The sequence below is a fragment of the Aulonocara sp. 'chitande type north' Nkhata Bay genome, linkage group LG15 (assembly GCF_057382095.1).
Source record: "Aulonocara sp. 'chitande type north' Nkhata Bay isolate Kocher_YH1m ecotype deep benthic linkage group LG15, A_spYH_male_GT1.1, whole genome shotgun sequence".
NCBI lineage: Eukaryota > Metazoa > Chordata > Actinopteri > Cichliformes > Cichlidae > Aulonocara > Aulonocara sp. 'chitande type north' Nkhata Bay.
Window position 1 is genome coordinate 11,389,733 of NC_141358.1, and position 19,171 is coordinate 11,408,903.

The 19,171-nt window shown below is 40.2% G+C and overlaps 1 protein-coding gene across 2 annotated transcripts in view; it reads right to left on the minus strand.

Annotated features, from left to right (window-relative positions):
• The window catches only part of mettl24 (methyltransferase like 24), a 41,405-nt gene that overhangs the window by 4,666 nt on the left and 17,568 nt on the right, over nt 1-19,171 (minus strand). The window contains exons 2-4 of one of the 2 annotated variants that reach the window (XM_086264130.1): nt 15,844-15,942; nt 9,617-9,750; nt 4,173-4,398 (exon numbers count right to left, since the gene is read on the minus strand). In XM_086264130.1, the coding sequence (XP_086120256.1) occupies nt 4,173-4,398; nt 9,617-9,750; nt 15,844-15,942 (459 nt within the window). The remainder of the gene's footprint in view (nt 1-4,172; nt 4,399-9,616; nt 9,751-15,843; nt 15,943-19,171) is intronic. The other variant, XM_086264131.1, reaches the window with a different exon arrangement.

Below are 19,171 nucleotides of genomic sequence, written 5' to 3' on the forward strand. Positions count from 1 at the left end.
CCCGATCTGTTTGTATTTTATATTTTATTATATTTAACAATGTCAACTTTTATCTTTTAAGCTTCATTTGAATTTTAAACTGTGCCAGCAAATCAAAAAGCATGCATTTCAGTGGCTGTCTTATTAAAATTCATTTAGAACTCAGGATTAGATTTGAAACACACACAAAACACAAAGAAAAATTGACTGCAATAATGAAGCTGATCAGCCCCAGTGGATAGCTTCCATAGACAATTTTATGTCAAATGACTTTGCACGCTGTGAAATTCCTGCCCTCCCTAACAGAGATATTAATGTGAGACTGCTGTAAACGGTTTTAGCCAATGAGCAATGAGTTCCTCTGCTTCCAGTGAGTCATAATGTATGTGATTACTTCTGTACAGCAATCTCAGCATTAGGCATTGGAACAAATTTTCATTTTAGAGAGGCTTTTGATAAAAAGTTGTCTGAGTCTGTGTAAACAAACAAGTTTGCTGATTTGAGAGCAGAACAGCAAAATGGGAGTTTACATTCGGGCTTGTTAATTAAATGGAAATGTATTTATTTGAGATAAATCCTAGCTATTACCCAGACTTTATTTTTTCTTTTTATTGCACACAGAATACCTCAACTGACCAGCCAAACAGGACACAAATCCTGACATTATTACTAGGAATGTGTGCCTTTATTGGTGACTATGCCACCAAAGAGCAGATCATACTTCCAAATATTAATTTTACTAGAATCTAAAAGGTTGGTGAAAACACTTCAACAGCTGCATTAACCTCTCTTTGGGCTATTTCTGCAACCGTTTAAAAAGCAAGCAAAAATGCGTGAGTGTAACATTTTTTTCTCTAATTATTTCAGTGCATCGTTTAGGCACAAAAAGCACATTCTTAGTCCAAAGATTGTTAGATGTAAGTTTTTCTGCTTAGGCTAATTAAATCCCGTATGGTAGCATCTCTGGGCAGTGTTACGCAATTACTGTCATGATCGATTGTCCAATGTGCAGCTCTTTTTCGCTAAATGAGATGTGACTTCCTGCTACTGACATTTGCACAGTGTGTGTGCTGTGTCAGCTGGTCACTAGAGCTGTGTGAATGAGTCATCTGTGTGTGTGTGTGTGTGTTTCTTTTTTAACTAACGGAGATAAGAAGTGCCGCACAAATGCATATTTTGACCTTTCAGAGCGACTCCCGTCTCTTGATTGCTGCCTTTCCTGTCGCCGAGGATTGGAGAAGAAACAGTTCTCCTGCTGTTTGCTGCTTGCTCCTCCTGCACACTGTGTACTCACATTAAAACCTCATTACAAGAATGCATGTGTGGCTCTGCATTTAAAACAGGTGAGGTGTGTTATCTATAACGCAGCATGGTGTACAAACCCACCCACACATACTGTAAACACGCCAGCCCTTATTTGTTCATATCTCGTCACACACCGACGTCTTCATATCTTTGCAAATACCTTCTATGATTTGCGTGTTTGCTTTTTACCTGCAGAAAAGGGTTTAACAACTCGAACCGCTCAGCTTAAATCAGTTAAAACAAAGCACCTGGTTTCTTCGCCAGGGATTCTGCTTTAGTCTAATTTAAATTTAGTCTATTTAAAACAAAAAACAATGATAAGCCCAGCTAGCAATCAATATATATTAACTGAAATGTTCACTTTATTATAGGAGAGAGGGTTAGTGGAATAAACTTTAGAGTGTTAACAGTAGTGATGCAAAAAAAAAAGATTTTGCCCTGGAGGGTGATACAGATGCTCTGCAAAGCTCACCCCAAGAAAAAAAAAAAACAGAAAAAAGGATAACCTCTGTGTAAAACACACACTTTATCCTGAGGGTGGAGTGGGAGCCCAAATTTCATGAATCAGTTTGGTTTTCTTTGGTTTTTTCATACACCAGTGAAATTCAAAGAAAACAAATAAGCAGGAACTTGACTATCAAATTGTGTTCACAATAATTAAAAGCCACCCACACCCTTTAACAGTTGGATTTAAATGCATCATGGGTGTTTACGTCAGCTAGAACACATCTGCGTTTACACCTGCTTTTGTCACGTCTCCAAGCTATCCAGATGCCCACTGTTGTTCAGATTTCATAAATATATCATAATCTGTTGCCAGTAAAACACCACATTTGTTCAGAAAATGCAACATATATATATATATATATATATATATATAATCCACTCATAATATCAGCAGGACCAAACCATATGTGAAAGGCGAAAGGGATAACATGAAACAGGGTCGCCGCACCCTGAACTGATTCTTGTTATGTCCCTGTGGGGGACACATCAGCGAACATGACCGTTTACACTAAACCCATATGTGACCACAGAGTCTCAGGGAAAAGGATTTGGCTTATTGTGCAGCATCATAAAGCTCGCTGTACTGTAAAAGCTAGTACTGCAGAGCAGCTATACTTCCAGCAACACTACACGTACAGAACAATTTCTGCTGGGAACTTTCACATTTTTCAGCAAAAGAGCCTTCAGCTGCACAAATGTTTCAACTTCACTGTGTCTTCACTGGCAGTCTTATTAACGAGTGCACTTTAGTCCTTCCTGTCCTTTGAAAGTTTGTTGTCCGCAAGCTGAGAAGTACCTGATTCAGCTGTGTTTTGCTGGAAGCTGCATGCTGAACCCCGTTTCATATTTTTAGTTCATGCTGACTTACAGCTATGACACACATTCCTTGAACCAAGGTAGAAATTGGTTATATTCCTGTTTTGTGTGTGTGTGCACTGTTAGCAGGTGCCTGTAGGCTTCTTTCAGCTGCTCCCTTACTTATGAGCAGTTGCCACAGATTTGGCTCTGAGGTATTTGTACCTCTTCCTGAACTCAAACCGAGAATACCGCACATGTTAGGCAAATGTGTGAAACACAATACTGTGGAATCACTCATATCTATGACTCCTCTAACAGGAAAAAGGAGGATAATCAGAAAAGGTGGCTGAGGGAAGTGACAATAATGGCTTTTAAAAAACAAGCAAACAAACAAAAAATTACATATTGGATCCTTAATGGTATCAAGGCATTTATGTACCAAACTGAATGCTCTGTCTTTAATCAGTGTTCTGTAACCGTAACTATTAAAGTTACCCGGTGAAGTGGATATATTACAAGAAGAGAGCCTTGATGCCTTTAAGTCATGATTTAATTACCTCTTTAGAGAAGCATGGCTTCCTTGACCTTGAATTACCATTTAGCCTTCCTATTCAGGCATGCTTGTTGGCTCTATAACTGTGTTTATTAGCATGCATGCTATGACTGGGCTTGGTGCGTGTGTTTATGATTGAACGTGAATGCAGATCCCTATCTGATGAGGTGAAACACAAACCCTGAGGAGTTTTGGGGAGGTAATACATCCAGCACAGTCATATTTACAAGAAAAAAAGTCACATATACGTGAAGATATTCACCTGGAGTTTAAGACAGACAGAGGAATTAATCATAATGAGCTGTTTTATGTTGAGGCGCGCAGGAGCAAACCTGCCCTTGCTTGCTATGCATGAATAATGCCGACGTTGATAAAGGAACACCTTCATCAGGTTTAAGGCAGAATCTACAACCATTTATCCATTTTATTCTGCTTATCCAAATTCAGGGTCATGGGCAGGCAACTGTTAGGGGACCTAGACCGCTGTGGGACCACTGAGAGCTGACAAGCTTGCAGTATGAAATGTCACTAGGATTGACCTGACCTCCCTAAGTGGGCTCCACCTGACTCCACTCACTTATGTATGCATGATTCTGTTTAAACAAACTGAAAAACCACAGAGAAAAAAAGGAAAGAAAAGAAAAAAGAAAGAGGAGAAAAGCAAGTTAGAGGTGAGCGGAGCAGACAACCACCATTAAATAAAATGCTAAATAACTAAACGCGGCTAGCCTAGCCTTAACTGTGGAGGGCAGGCAGTTGAATGACTTCCACTATCATCATGTTAGTTCTTTTTTTAGTTAGATCTTTGGCTAATTTGGCTAGCAGAGTAGCCTAGCATGTTATTTTTGTTGTTGTTGTTGGTGTTAGATTATTACACTGGTTGTATGTGCCCCCTTTGGGAGGAAACTGGAGAGAACCCATGCCAACACTGGGAGAACATGCAAACTCCACTCAGGAAGACCCCAGTCTTGCTGTGCATGCCATGAGCATGCCTATCTAGAGCCTCAGTGGCCTATTCTCTATCTCTTACCTCTCTGTGTCCAAAGTCATTAAGTATGGTGGCTAGTTTCTTCGTGCTGGCATACTGACGCTGGGCAACAACGGCCGGGCTGGGATCCCTCCAATCTACAGAAAGACGATGGAGCCACATTTCAGCTTGTTGCAGGTGAGGCTGCTTAAGGCTGGGATCAAAACAGTGAACTTCACAGCCTGATTGGGCGAGAGAACTTTCCAGGGACCGGTCATCCACTCCTAACCTAGAAAACACACAAAAATACAGACAGGGCGAATATGTGAGAGTCAGCTCCATTTACAGGAATGCATATTTCATCGTCTTGACTTCATTTGTGTGAAATGTTCCAATGACGAGATGAAGAGATTCTTCATGGGACACATGAAGACTAAGTGGTACGAGTGGCCCAAATTATGATATTTTGACAAAGTTATATGGCAACTAGCTATTGAATTTCATACAATCTCACCCCTTGTGCACATTTTTAAGGAAGTCAAAGTGTGGTACAGGTACAGACAGTCAGGTAGGAAAACACAGGTATTAAAAACTTTCTAAAAATAGCCATCGTTAGAGAGGGATGTTTGCATGAATGCAGCTGTATAACTTCAATGCGTGTTTATTTCATGCAGGGTTGGATTTCATTAGAAATTGGTCGCCTACTATAAAACCATCGTCTTTATTGTTGCTCCATCATTTGATAGGGCCAAGTGCTTATGAGACCCATATGGAAAAGATATATATAAATCTTATAAAGTTTTTATCTGTCTTGTATGAAACTTGTATGAAAAGCATACAGGAGTGAAAACACATATAAGATCCCTTGAAAAATTATATAATGAAACTTGTATGTTTTATATACTTACTAAAAAAATATATGAAAGTAATGAGAAAGTGGCCACTTTCATGAGTAAATCATATATGTTTTTACTATTTCTTTTCCATATGGGGAACAACGCAGGATGAAGCCCTTCTGTTGTATTCCAGTGATCTAAAACTTTAAAAATGTGCTCTGAGGCGCCACTAAAGCAAAAACATTTGATCAAAGACCCAAAGATCGGTTTTGTGACATGAAACAACACCTTAGCCGGTCGTTACACGTGTCAAATGCAACAGAGCGAGTAAAACTGATAAAAGGATACAGACAAGATAACACCACGGCGTCACTGTGATCTTACTTGGCCTCCGAGCCAGAAAAGAATCAATAATTCAAACGAAGGGAATAAAGATTTTAGCCAGGAGATACTTGACGCTTGTGTTTCTCTCTTATGTCTCCTTTGTTTCATGTTTCTCTCCTTTGCTCTCCACATCTCTTTTCCTACAAGTGGCCTGCTTCTCTATTTTAAAATGTGTAAATCTAAGCAGACAGACACGTTCCCTCGTGTCTCTGTCTCTTTCATGCCTTCTCTCCCTTCTCCCCGCACTTTTTCACTAACCTCTCTCACTGCTGTTCACTGTTTATTCCACCCCTCCCTTCTCTAATTCCACAATTTTCTCCTTTTCTTTCTGTCACTGTCTCTGCATCTGCATTCCCCTGTGTCTTGTTTGCGCGGCGGCTGTATTCTGTAATCGTGACAAAGGGAGTAGATTTCACAGTACGCGTCTTTTACAGATGAGGCACCGGGTCCCCAAATGCATCACGCTGGTGGGAAGATGAGAAATGAGCATATGTGAGGGATTGAGATGCAACTAGATGTCTCTTTTTAAAGCACTAAATATTTCATTGAGAGTTTTTCATTCTCTGGTGAGGTTTTGGTGAGCGGCTGAGAATCAGTGCAGCGAAACTCCGGGGATCGGGGATGACTCATGAGGCGGCAGGAGCAAAAGGGGGGAGTCACAGTGCATCACATGCCCTTCAGAATAACAATGTTCATAAAGGAGGGTCTCTACTAGGTCTCTCATGAGAGCAGGAGGGGTAACATAATGGATGAATGGCTACATAAATGTGGGTGTTCTAGAAAGAAATTTACTTCATACACATTCTTTATAGAGGCTGTAAGGAGACTGCTGTTGATGTAACCAAATATGAAGATCTGTGATTGTTTAGATTCTTGGTCACAAACTCCCAGAGGATTGTAAATGTAATAAAGAGCTATGAATCCACCTGACCCATTATGTCAGCAGCCTGTCTGGGTGTGGTGAAGTCTGGGGCTGATTAACAAACCCTTGGTGGGTCGAGAAACTGTCCCAGTTTGTGCCAGTTTTTTCTCATTCTGGCCTCTGTCACTGTCTGTCTCTCACTTTAAATTTCACACTTGGACAAGATACAAGGGAATTGGTGGCAGAAAACCATAACCACTGGCGTGGCTTTGCCTCAGGCACAGGTATAGCAGTTCGACCCCTGGCTCCACTATCTTCGGACAAGATACTGAACCCCGAGTTACTTGTGACATATTCATCAGGGTCTGATTGTTATATTGATTTCACTTAGGCAAAGAAACAAGATGTGTATTGTTTCTTTGAGGGTCCACGTAGAGAAGAAAGGGGCTCTATACCAGTCAATTTAGAGTTACTAGGAAACCTAAAGGCCAAACTGAAAATATAATCAAGAAGATAACGACATGAAAATAGTAAAACTACAAAACACCATAAACACAGGAATCCTAATGGACTAGAAATAAAGCAATAAGAGGAATAAAACCCATTGCAGTCCAAATACTAATAGAAAAACTCAGAGTTAAGGAACAAAACCCAATTTTATGACAATATTTGTCTCCAAAGGACATGAATAAACATGTCCTTTAAATGTGAAAAGGTTTTTTTGTTTGTTTGTTGGGGTTTTTTTTCACCCTCATGTCCATTAGCCTGTGTTGATGCTCTAAAGTTGTGTCATTCATTCTACAGGTAACTTGTCAAGTTTAGACCAGTTTCATAGAGCAGAAATCTTTTCTGCCCTTCATGTGCAAATCCAACATGACTTCACAGTTCTGTCTCCTTGAATGTTGACTAAAAATGAGACAGTATGATCTGAGCAAACATTTTCAATATTATCTGTGAACTTGAATGTTGCCCCTCCAAAGTTTTACCTGCGAAATAGAAAATGTGGAGGTGTAGTCAACGACAAATTTTAACGACAAACTTTTCAGCATCTCGCAGGAAAATGACAGGTGTAAATAATTAAATTAACACTGCTGTTGCTGCTTCAATTTCAAGGTTATGGTTATGGTTTCAGGCTCACTGTCACACTAATGGATTACTGATCGCTGATGTCATTAAAAACAGTAAAAACCCAAAACTTACAGTTTGTCCAGTGGTCACTTGACTAATGTTTAAATGCCCAACTTTACAGCAGAAATCCTCTTAATCAGAAGTAAACATCTTGACAGCCTCATTAAAAAAGGTCCTTACAGGCTAATTTAACCATTTTTCGCAACACTGTTCATGTTAAGCTTGTTTTTTTTTTTAAATTTAGATTATTATCAGGTTATTGTGACTGATGGGTTGCTGCCAACACAGGAAGAAATGTCTAATAGACATCTGCAAATACATTGATTTGGAAATCTCAATTGGCCTTTTTTAATAAGCCTGTGCTACAGTTTTGATGAGTGAAATAAGAGTATATGTGTTGTGTATATATTTAGCACTGAATTTCTTAGCACTGTCTCTTAGAACCCTGTCAGGTTGCCAGTCTGTTGCAGGGCTTAGCTTCACATCTATCTTCGTCCAGCTTCTATATAAAACCTATGGTTATTAACTGGTTGTGGGGGTTTTGTTACACTTATTTAGTTCATACTAAAGCCATCACTCATAGAATAATGCTTGGTTAACTTCCTAAAAATCACCAAACAGCCTTTACTCTGGGAAGAACAATAGGTAATGGTGATGAGATGGCTGATTATCATATTTTCTTAATTTTGCCCAGAAGGGGAGCTAAAGGAAACAAAGCATGAGAAGCCAGAGCCACCGTTGCTACTAGCTATACTGCAGGGATTTATGCTGTTATCCACTAGCAGCATCTCACATGCCCACATTTATGTTAAAAGTCAAGTCACTTTATTTATGTAGCGTATTAAAAATGCTGGACCTCAATATTCGATCTCAAGTTCTTTCCACCGGAGGCAGATGGACTAATTATACAAATACTGAAGAATACACGGAAGACAAGGGATACAAGTTTAAACAAAGCCTGCTTTAATTTGAGCAGAATGTGGGCTGTTTTTACAGCAGTGGAAAAGGTGGATAATTGGTCTTTCATGTGGAAAAACATCCTGCGTCCCCCCCTATACACCAACATGTGACAGACCAATCAGTGAACAGCTGCTCATCCTTCCCAGGCACAGCCATCCCCGGCTCGTTGCACATCATGCAAATGAGATGTATCAGCTGCACACGTTCAGCAAAACACACGAAAGTGTACCTAGATAATGTGCTGAGTTCAAAGGCACATACAGAGGCGTACTAAAAGCATTTGGCTTTTCTATTAAATCCCTTTTAATCTTCTGCAGTTGACTACAGTTGAGGGCTTTGCAAGTCAGAGAAACTCTCCTGAGAGTAGGATGCTCAACATACCTGCCAAAGAGGCAAGAGTATGACCAAGAAGTGTGTGTGAGAGCATGTGTACGTGTATGCACGCGCGCGCGCGTGTGTGTGTGTGTAATGAATGTAGGTCAGATAGGGGACATGGGGAGGAACTTCAGAGAGCAGTTTGCAGGCTGACTTGATTAACTCTCTCCGTGAGATTCTAGGAAATTTATTTTGTTACTCGGGAAGTTTAATTTTTTTTAAAGAATTTAATGTCTTTTTGGGACTTGCTTTTACTGTATTCGACAGAGTTGAGTTGACGTAGTGTAAACTGATTTAATTCCAGAGGTATTAAGTGATCAGTTAGATAGGAAGAGATCGCCAAGTAGCTTTCATTGATTTGAAAAATTAGATCTGAGTCACATTTTCCAAGCCGATATTCAAGCCAAATATCAAAATGTTTGTATCAATCTCTGAGATGTTTGATAAAACTCATTTGAATTTTAGTGCGTGTCCATGTAGCTTGTCTGCACAGAGTGCCGTTGCAGTCAGCCAGAGGATATCAGATGTTTTTTTCTCCTGTCTATTTGGCCTCTGACACCCTTTTGACCTCCCCGCCCCTCCTGCCACTCTCCCACACCTATCTGCGCCTCGCTTGCCTTGATGCCAGCACACCTGTGCTGTCTCTCAACGGTCAAACTAATAAGCCTTCTCTCCCAGCAGAAAAATCCCTTCAACCATTGCTGCACCTCAGCATTGGCCGAGCAGACTTAGACTGAGCCGATCCATGGCACAAAGTTAAGAGTGAATGACAGCCTGGGCTTAAGAAGGTCAAACGCCTTGGTGGTCTGGCTGACTGAAGTCAAGGTTACATGCCAATCCAGTTAAAGGAACCAAAGGTAGAATAGTTATGTGTTATGTGTTCCCCTAACAATTCCTTGTTAGGGGAACACACATTTAGCAAAAACAAAATTATGTGTGAGTGTCTAACAAACAATACTCACCCAAAAGAGTACACCCTGCAGTGTCTGCTCTCTATCCTGCGGATCAGTTTATAATTGGGATCTAGGCACACAGCCCATGCCCCAATGGACCCTTCCTGGTCTGCTTTCTTGCCTCGAAGTGACGCACATGACACCTGGACAAACATAAATGTAAACACAAAGCAAGACATAATAACAGCCATTTTTCCAGGAACAAGGAGCAGAACTTATTGTCAAGACAGCCATGTTATCTGACACAGTGGGAGTCCTGTATTGCAAATATAAATGGAACAAGAAATGAATGACAGAGCAACAGAACCACATCGACTCGATTCGCAAAGCAAAAATAAGTGTCTGTGTCTGTATGCTGGACATTCAAGACCACCTGCGCTGTTTGGATATTGATGTCCAAGTCTGTTCACTGCACTGGTCACTGAATGTGAAAGTGAACTAGTCGTTAACTGGGCAGGGGGTTGTGGTGAGATAAATCTTCTGAGAAGCGAGCATTTCATGTGTAAGAGCGCATTACTCTTTGACAGCATTACTCCAACCAAACGAGTGAGATTTCATTCTGTACAATAAAAGGAGTCCTAGGGATTTCAAGCAAACACGAGTCAAATGTGGCAGCATAGTTGACACTCTGATATATCCTGATTTCTTTAGGTGAGTTCTACAACTCAGACTCAGACATGATGCACAGCTGGTGCTGATGCACTGCCGAGTGTCACTGGGTTGGCAGAAAGAAACTAAAAACGAGGACTTTAAATCCTTCATTTATGATTAAGATTGTACTTTTACCCCCTTTAATCCACAAAATTTGTTGGATTTAAAACACAGTATCCTTTTAGCTGCTTCCATATAAAAGTCTTTGGATCCTGCCATATCTTTAACAAAAATATTTTTTCAGTACTGTACAATAACAGTGTATTGTTCTATAATGTTGTGGATTATATTTTTCAACCTTAAAAATACAGCTTTCATAATCAATTTCAACCAAGACTCCAAGGACCAACATTTGCAAAAATGCTGTATACACACCTGCATATACCAGTACAGAGCAGGAGCTACTGCTCAAATGTTTGCTGTGCGGTTTCTCCACATTCTGTCTGATGCCGAGATTAACTTTGCAAGGGAAGAAACAATATTGGCTCAGACATCAAATGTCTGGCTTTACTGTACTACACCATTCAAGTCCAAAGTAGCATGTTCACAGCTACACTTTGTTTGTGCTACTGCATCTTATCACAGCTAGAGAGTTGCTAGGTAAAATCATTTGCAATGACGTATACAGTGGTGCACTGAAAACCTCCATGCAGTTGCTTTGGTTGCCAGCAGATTGCCACTCTTACATAAAGATGCTGATTTGTCTGCAAACTACCCTCTCCGTGGCAGTGAAACTGTGTGCAGAGAGAACATTTTGTGATGAGAATATTTGCCTTCAAAAGTGAAAGTTGCGCCCTTTTAAATGTCTTAGTTGCAGCAGCAAGGGGCAACTCTTAATTTGAAAGCAAAGCAAGCATTTTCGGTTTGCGTCACTTTTGGCAACCGCTTATTGAGTGGTTGGCAGACAAGTTAGCATTTTCTATGCAAACTACAGGTGACTTCAGCAATTTGCTAGCAAACAAAGCCACAAGGAGGTTTTTAGCATCCTCTTTGCGACTAATTTCACCAACAAACAGCCAGCAACCACTCACCATCTAGTCGGGGAGTGCATATTTGTTCCTAGTGATCAGAAGTTGCCCGGGGATTTCTCACCAGTCTTTAAAAAAGCTAAAATCTCCTTGAGCAAGAGACCAAAGCTTATATTATTCCCAATAAAAGGCATCCACCTTGCACAGCAGCTTCCACAAACTTCTAGTCTAAAAAGAGAGCCTAATGTGAAAGTATGCTGATTACCATTACATATCTTCTGGCTGCAAAATGAAATCTGAGTGTTTAGAACTCTGTATTGAAATGAGCTTTTATCTCCCCTGATTGATAAAATCAAATTGCTTTCGCAGCTTTCTTTATTTCCTAATCAATCTCCCATTTGCTATAATGTCTGCTTTCCAAACACAACACATTTAAAACACTCAGCCTAAATTTTCAAAATGGCACTTTGATAACTAGTAGGTGACGGCTATATCCATCTTTCATTTACATTCAATGGTGAATAAGAAATACTTTCTAGATCCTAACTCAGGTAAAAAGACACAGATGGCAGACGTTTTGCAGCCAAGCGAATGTGTAAGAAGAAATGTACTATGTCCCAGCCTCTTATAAATCCACTTACTGTTCCTAAAATAGAAGAAATTTACATTTGAAACTGTTCATTAGCCGTGTTTACATTGCCAGCCTTCCCTTTTTTGGCAAGCTGGATTTGTACAGTTTCAAAAGAACCTCTTAGGCGTAATTTCTTACTGTGGCTTTTGTATAAATCGCCCATTTTAATGAGATCATTCTGTGACAGGTCACGCAGGAAGGAACCAACTGAATCACTGAAGTGCAGTGTCACCATCTGACAAAGGACAAAAGTTGCCCGATGTGTCTTTGTTGCTCTCTATTTAAACCAATTCTTACATATTGAACATTCTCCACAATGTCCGTCATCGTTAATGCGTTCGAGTTGAAAGCGTTTATCTGCATACAATGCACTGTGGAAAATTAAATGCGAAATCACTCTTGATTATTTTGCCACTTCACATCTAAAGACATATCAGTTGCATTGAGCTGCTGAGAGCTGAACAAAGCTACAAAGAATACTGAGCTGTAAAACCGAGAACATTCACTGAGCGTGAATGAGAAGTTCATTCTTATTGTTGATAAGCTAATCAGAAATTGATCCCACGCTCCTGCTGCCTTATTCTTTCACACTATTATTAGTAGTATTATTAATATTTTTATATAGACTTACTCTTATCTGTGCATGAACACGTGAAAGCTGCTGACTGGTATTGATTGGACAGTTGTGTCGCAGGCCATCTCTCTTAGTAACAGTTCCACCAGGCACTATGTCAGTCAGCATTACAGCAGAGGATGCTGCTATCCCCACACCAGCTCCCTCCACCCTCGCCTGTCACTGTCAATGACAGACAGTTCCCTTCCACAGCTCCTCACAAACACACACTTGTACACACATGCTCACAAGATCTCTTTCTCTCTGTTCCTGTCCTTGTCCCTTCCTTCCTCACGCACAAAAATCCAAAAGTACCTAAACACACACACACGCACATCCCAGCACTAATTCATAATGAACTAAATTTCTGCTTTGTGAAAGACAGACTGAGTGATGCTTAGTCATTTGGAGATTGGTACTCTGTGCTCTGGCTATGTTGTGTGAGGGATAAAGATAAGATGTTGATTTGTCTCCAAGCCAATTTACTGCAATAGAAAAACACACACACGCACACACACGCACACACACGCACACACACGCACACACAAACTACATGAGTTCAAAGAATGCCTCCATCGTAGAGACAAAGATTTTCCAACCTTCCAACCAGAATTCCAACCTTTCTCAGTTCCTTTTTATATTTTTCCTTTTTTCCTTCTTCTTATTATTATGATGCAAAACATCTTCATTGATTTGTAGTAATTAATACTGATGCAGTCCAAGGAGCAAACCACAACAACTCATTGATTAGATCTGAATAGAGGGGCTGTGAGCTCCATCTGTATAGTAATCAATAGAGTAATGAATTAGTTGCTTACTGTCAGGGCAAGAAAAATGTTTTGGCTATGCTGAATGTGAAAGAGATGCCAGTGCAGCTCAATCATGGGCTAAGAGATGCAGTCTTATTTTTTTTTTTTAAAAAGCAGCCAAAGGTATGTGTCTCATGGCTTAACTACTTTATTTATTTTTGCCTCAAACTCTAGTCTTAGATTTGCATTCAGTGTCAGGTTAATTTTTGCTTTGAGGACAGAAAATGTGATTAAGAGTTAAAGATGATTAATCCCCCAATCGATGGTGCTTGCACTGCATCATTAAGCACAGCCAATATCGCAAATAAGAAATAAATAGTAAATATAAAGCACATTATGTCACAGTAATAATTGAATAGGGCTTTAATAGTGGACATCAGGAAGGTGTAGGCAAGCTATAAAGCATCAGAAGTAAAAGTACTTATTCTCGATTTAAATATTTCCCTAAAGAGTTAAACGATCAATATGCATCATAGTCTATTAAAAATCACATGTTTGCATTATGGCTGTCCTGTCATGACCAGATATCTAAAAATAATATTAAAAGTGCTTTTAATGAGCTCAGAAAACAGACCTAGACCTCAATTAAAAAAATTATATTAGAAAATATTCATAAAAACAAAAAGAACCAACAGGGGGTCGATCAGGTTACCTACTAATCAGAAGGTTGGTGGTTTGATCCCTGGCTGCTCCAGTAAGCATGCCAAATATCCCCGGGCAAGATACTAACCCCAAGTTGCTCTCCAACGCATCCATCAGTGTATGCATGTGTGTGAATGTTAAATAAAAAGCACTTGTATAGAAACAGCATAGAAAACAGCTTGTGAGAATGAGTGTGAATGGTGTATAAAGTGCTTTGAGCGCTCAGGTAGAGTAGTAAAGCACTATATAGGGAGTGCAGAATTATTAGTCAAGTTGTATTTCTGAGGAATAATTTTATTATTGAACAACAACCATGTTCTCAATGAACCCAAAAAACTCATTAATATCAAATGATGAGTTTTTGGAAGTAGTTTTTAGTTTGGTTTTAGTTTTAGCTATTTTAGGGGGATATCTGTGTGTGCAGGTGACTATTACTGTGCATAATTATTAGGCAACTTAACAAAAAACAAATATATACCCATTTCAATTATTTATTTTTACCAGTGACACCAATATAACATCTCCACATTCACAAATATACATTTCTGACATTCAAAAACAAAACAAAAACAAATCAGCGACCAATATAGCCACCTTTCTTTGCAAGGACACTCAAAAGCCTGCCATCCATGGATTCTGTCAGTGTTTTGATCTGTTCACCATCAACATTGCGTGCAGCAGCAACCACAGCCTCCCAGACACTGTTCAGAGAGGTGTACTGTTTTCCCTCCTTGTAAATCTCACATTTGATGATGGACCACAGGTTCTCAATGGGGTTCAGATCAGGTGAACAAGGTGGCCATGTCATTAGTTTTTCTTCTTTTATACCCTTTCTTGCCAGCCACGCTGTGGAGTACTTGGATGCGTGTGATGGAGCATTGTCCTGCATGAAAATCATGTTTTTCTTGAAGGATGCAGACTTCTTCGTGTACCACTGCTTAAAGGTGTCTTCCAGAAACTGGCAGTAGGACTGGGAGTTGAGCTTGACTTCATCCTCAACCCGAAAAGGCCCCACAAGCTCATCTTTGATGATACCAGCCCAAACCAGTACTCCACCTCCACCTTGCTGGCGTCTGAGTCGGACTGGAGCTCTCTGCCCTTTACCAATCCAGCCACGGGCCCATCCATCTGGCCCATCAAGACTCACTCTCATTTCATCAGTCCATAAAACCTTAGAAAAACCAGTCTTGAGATATTTCTTGGCCCAGTCTTGACGTTTCAGCTTGTGTGTCTTGTTCAGTGGTGGTCGTCTTTCAGCCTTTCTTACCTTGGCCATGTCTCTGAGTATTGCACACCTTGTGCTTTTGGGCACTCCAGTGATGTTGCAGCTCTGAAATATGGCCAAACTGGTGGCAAGTGGCATCTTGGCAGCTGCACGCTTGACTTTTCTCAGTTCATGGGCAGTTATTTTGCACCTTGGTTTTTCCACACGCTTCTTGCGACCCTGTTGACTATTTTGAATGAAACGCTTGATTGTTCGATGATCACGCTTCAGAAGCTTTGCAATTTTGAGACTGCTGCATCCCTCTGCAAGATATCTCACTATTTTTGACTTTTCTGAGCCTGTCAAGTCCTTCTTTTGACCCATTTTGGCAAAGGAAAGGACGTTGCCTAATAATTATGCACACCTGATATAGGGTGTTGATGTCATTAGACCACACCCCTTCTCATTACAGAGATGCACATCACCTAATATGCTTAATTGGTAGTAGGCTTTCGAGCCTATACAGCTTGGAGTAAGACAACATGCATGAAGAGAATGATGTGGACAAAATACTCATTTGCCTAATAATTCTGCACTCCCTGTATAAGAACCAGTCCATTTACACTTAATCTGTCAGTGGTTTTAATGTTGGCATTTTAAATGAATAATAATCAAAAATACATTTCGGTAGTAAATGAAATTTAAAAAAAAATCTCACTTGCTGAGTTGTGATGTAGCTGAGGAACCTTTTAGCTTCATCCTCCAGTGACTGACTCTCACTGGCCCAGGGCTCCAGGTCTATATGCCACCGTGGAGTCTGAATAGGGGAACATACGCATATACATGAACAGTTACAATGGAAATAATATGAAAATGAGCAACTCACTAACATCAAAGTAGGCCACTCACAAGAAATCCAGTGCAAGGACAACAATAAAGGGAGCTTTATTCTTTCAGGTATTATAACCCTCTTGTGTATAGCCACTGATAGAACTAGGTCACAGTGTGCTCTGAGGAAAATTTCCCCCACACACACGTGTTAGCGACAAACAGCTAAAGTTCATTTCTGTTGTTATTTTAGTAAAATGGGGACTGCTAGCCTATTTACTCACGTGTATGCTTTGCTGGAAGGTATGGATTGAGCTTTGTTTGAAAGTGGAAGAATAAGATCTTAGACCCCTTCATCAGGGGGCTTTAGCAGCTTTAGCTCTGTGCTGCATTCCTGAAACGTGGCAGAACCTTGCTTTAAAGCCTGCTTCCATGCTACAGGAATGCGCCTGTTTGTGATTAGAGGAGGGTTAAAGAGTATGCAGTACAGAGGGCGACAGAGACGGCTCTGTGATGATGTATTCGTTGCTTGTACAATCATTTCTTGGGTCAAACACCACAGCCAAGTGTTCATTAGCAGCCCTGGAACAAATTATCTGCTGTGGTTTGATGAGAGTGCACGTCCCTGCCTAGGGCGCTCCTGTGTATGGGCACTGCAGTTTATTTCATAATTTCCCATAGCTGTGCAAATTAGATTAGGCTGTCTTTACTGACAAGATCGTGTTTAGGTTTGTTGCTGTGGACACGTGTGGCATGGTTCTCTCATGGTTAACGTGGCCTCAACACAGAGGACTATAACTAAGACATTTGACACTTTCACTAACTGATCCTTCTTTTAATCTTCATTGCACATGTACACACACTAGAGCTTATACATATATTTAAAAAAAATATACTTGAGTCTATACAGTGCACACTTTGCTTGACTTTTTACAGGCCTGTACGTAACCCCACACCACTCTGCTAATATGTTATCTGACAACACCATATGTGTTATTTTCTTCTCCACTGAGGCAGATCCTGGACCTGCCAACACACAAAAAATCTGCTTTTGCTTTAATGGCTGCAGAGCTTGATCCACACGACACTTTTCAGTGTTTGGCATCAAGCCTTCAATCGATTTACAGAGTGTCAAAACATCCGAATGCTTGCCTTGCCTCAACCCATCCGTTCTTTTCTCTGCTTCCTTTTATATCATGGCTTCTGTTTTCTTTTGTCTTTCTCGGTCTTCTAATATCCTGTTGCTCTTTTCATTGCCTGTTTTTTCTTTCTTCTAACATCCTGCGTCCCCATTGATTGTTTACTTCTGCTTTCTGCTGGTCTCTATCACTGACCTCAGCTTCGTAGTTAAAAAGGCACTCAGGACCCACAGACACTCACCGGCCACTTTGTTAAGGCCAGAGGTCAGAGGTGAACAGCCAGACTCCTTCGAGCTGTTAAGAAAGTAGTAGTGACCACTCGTTACAAACAGTGCACATGACATCAAACCTTGAAGGCGACTGGCTACTGTAGCAGAAGACCACACTGGGTCACACTTCTATCAGCTAAGAACAGGAAGCTACGGCTAAAGTTTGCGTTTCCTTTCCAAAATTGCACAAAAAAAGATTAGAAAAATGCTGCCTGCACGAGTCTCAATATCTGATGCAGTATTTGGATCAGAAATTGGTGTAAACATCATGAAAGCATGAATCCATCCGCATTAGTATTAAAGATTCAGGCTGGTGATGTATGTGTGTAATGGCTCATTAGTACAAGTTAAGCATTTATGAAATGCCACATCCTACATCCTGAGTATTAATGCTGAAAATGTCCATCTCTAATACATGTTTATATAAAGAAAAATGCGATAACAGACACTGAAAACAGAACAGGTTTTGTTTTTAAAATCTGTATGTGTATCAAGCACAGAAGAGATCATTATCTGACAAATATGCTTGCGCATTATGAGATAATTTGAGTGCTATAGTGGCAGCTATGAGTGATGGGTTGAAGATTCGAAGAGTCAAGGTAAATAGTCATATTGGCATTAAACCCATGGTAAAGCATATGTCTGAAGTGTCTTGAACATAAACTGGTTAATTGGTATAGTCATATATTTACTTCTGGACAAAACATCTCCAGTGGAAATATGCAGCTTCTCAACAAAAAGAGCTCAATTCAATAAATTTAAAGCTATTTAAGCATAAACCATCATCATTAATGTACAGCAGGGCTGCACAGATTTTGTGTTTATTTAATATCAGATGCTATGAGTGTTAACAATCATTGGGCTGTCTGTCTTTTGATTTTTAACTCGTGGAGTATTTGTTGTTTAGATTCCACCATATAATTTTAACTCAGGCCATAAAAAAAAATCTCTCTGGCAAAGCCCCCAGTCTGACAAACAGCCCCTGACAAAAAGAAGAAAATAAAATGCCACTTCTAATCAACATTGTTCCTAAACTGCAGTATTGAAGCCAGGAGGGTTTTACAGAGACAGAAAGACGGCATTTGAAGTACATTTACACGTGTACAAATAACATCTACCTTTCTGCATCCCGGGGACTCCCAGAGCTCTCTGTCTGTGAGCTGCCCTTTTCATCTCCTTACCCAGTCCTCCCTGAACAACTCAGCTGTCAGGCCCCATACATCACCCTGGTACAGGTTGGGACTAGGGTACTGATCAGAGGGCAGATATCTGGGACAATGAAGTCTCTGGGAGGTTGCAGTATGTGCTGTAAGCTGCGGTTGAATAGAAATGGAAGAGGAAAAGGACAATGGGAGGTTCCAAAGTGCTCACACAAGCACGAGTGATCCAGCACTTTACAGCAGAGAAGAAATGGAAATATTTGGAAGCATTTGCCAAGGGAGGAGGTGTCTGTCAAAGATTTTATGGCTACTTTGAGACTTTATGGCAGTGCTGGACTGGAATAGCCAGCCTGACTTGTACAGTGCAAGTTTAAATCTAGTGTGTTTATACTTCCCTCAGAAGTTAAAATGATTTTTGCCTTAATGGGAAATTAAAATAAATTCAATCTTTAATCAATAGGCTTAAAGTGCAAAATAGAGACTATGGGTTTACTGTGCATACCTATCAGGATTTTTTTTTCCAGCTGGTGATTATTGCTGAGCAGTGATGCGATTAGTGCTAAACTATGTGTTCAGTCAAGCAACAACAAGTCATCAGCACCTAAGGTAGACAGAGAGAACATCACTCATCAGCGATGCAGCCTTAGTCC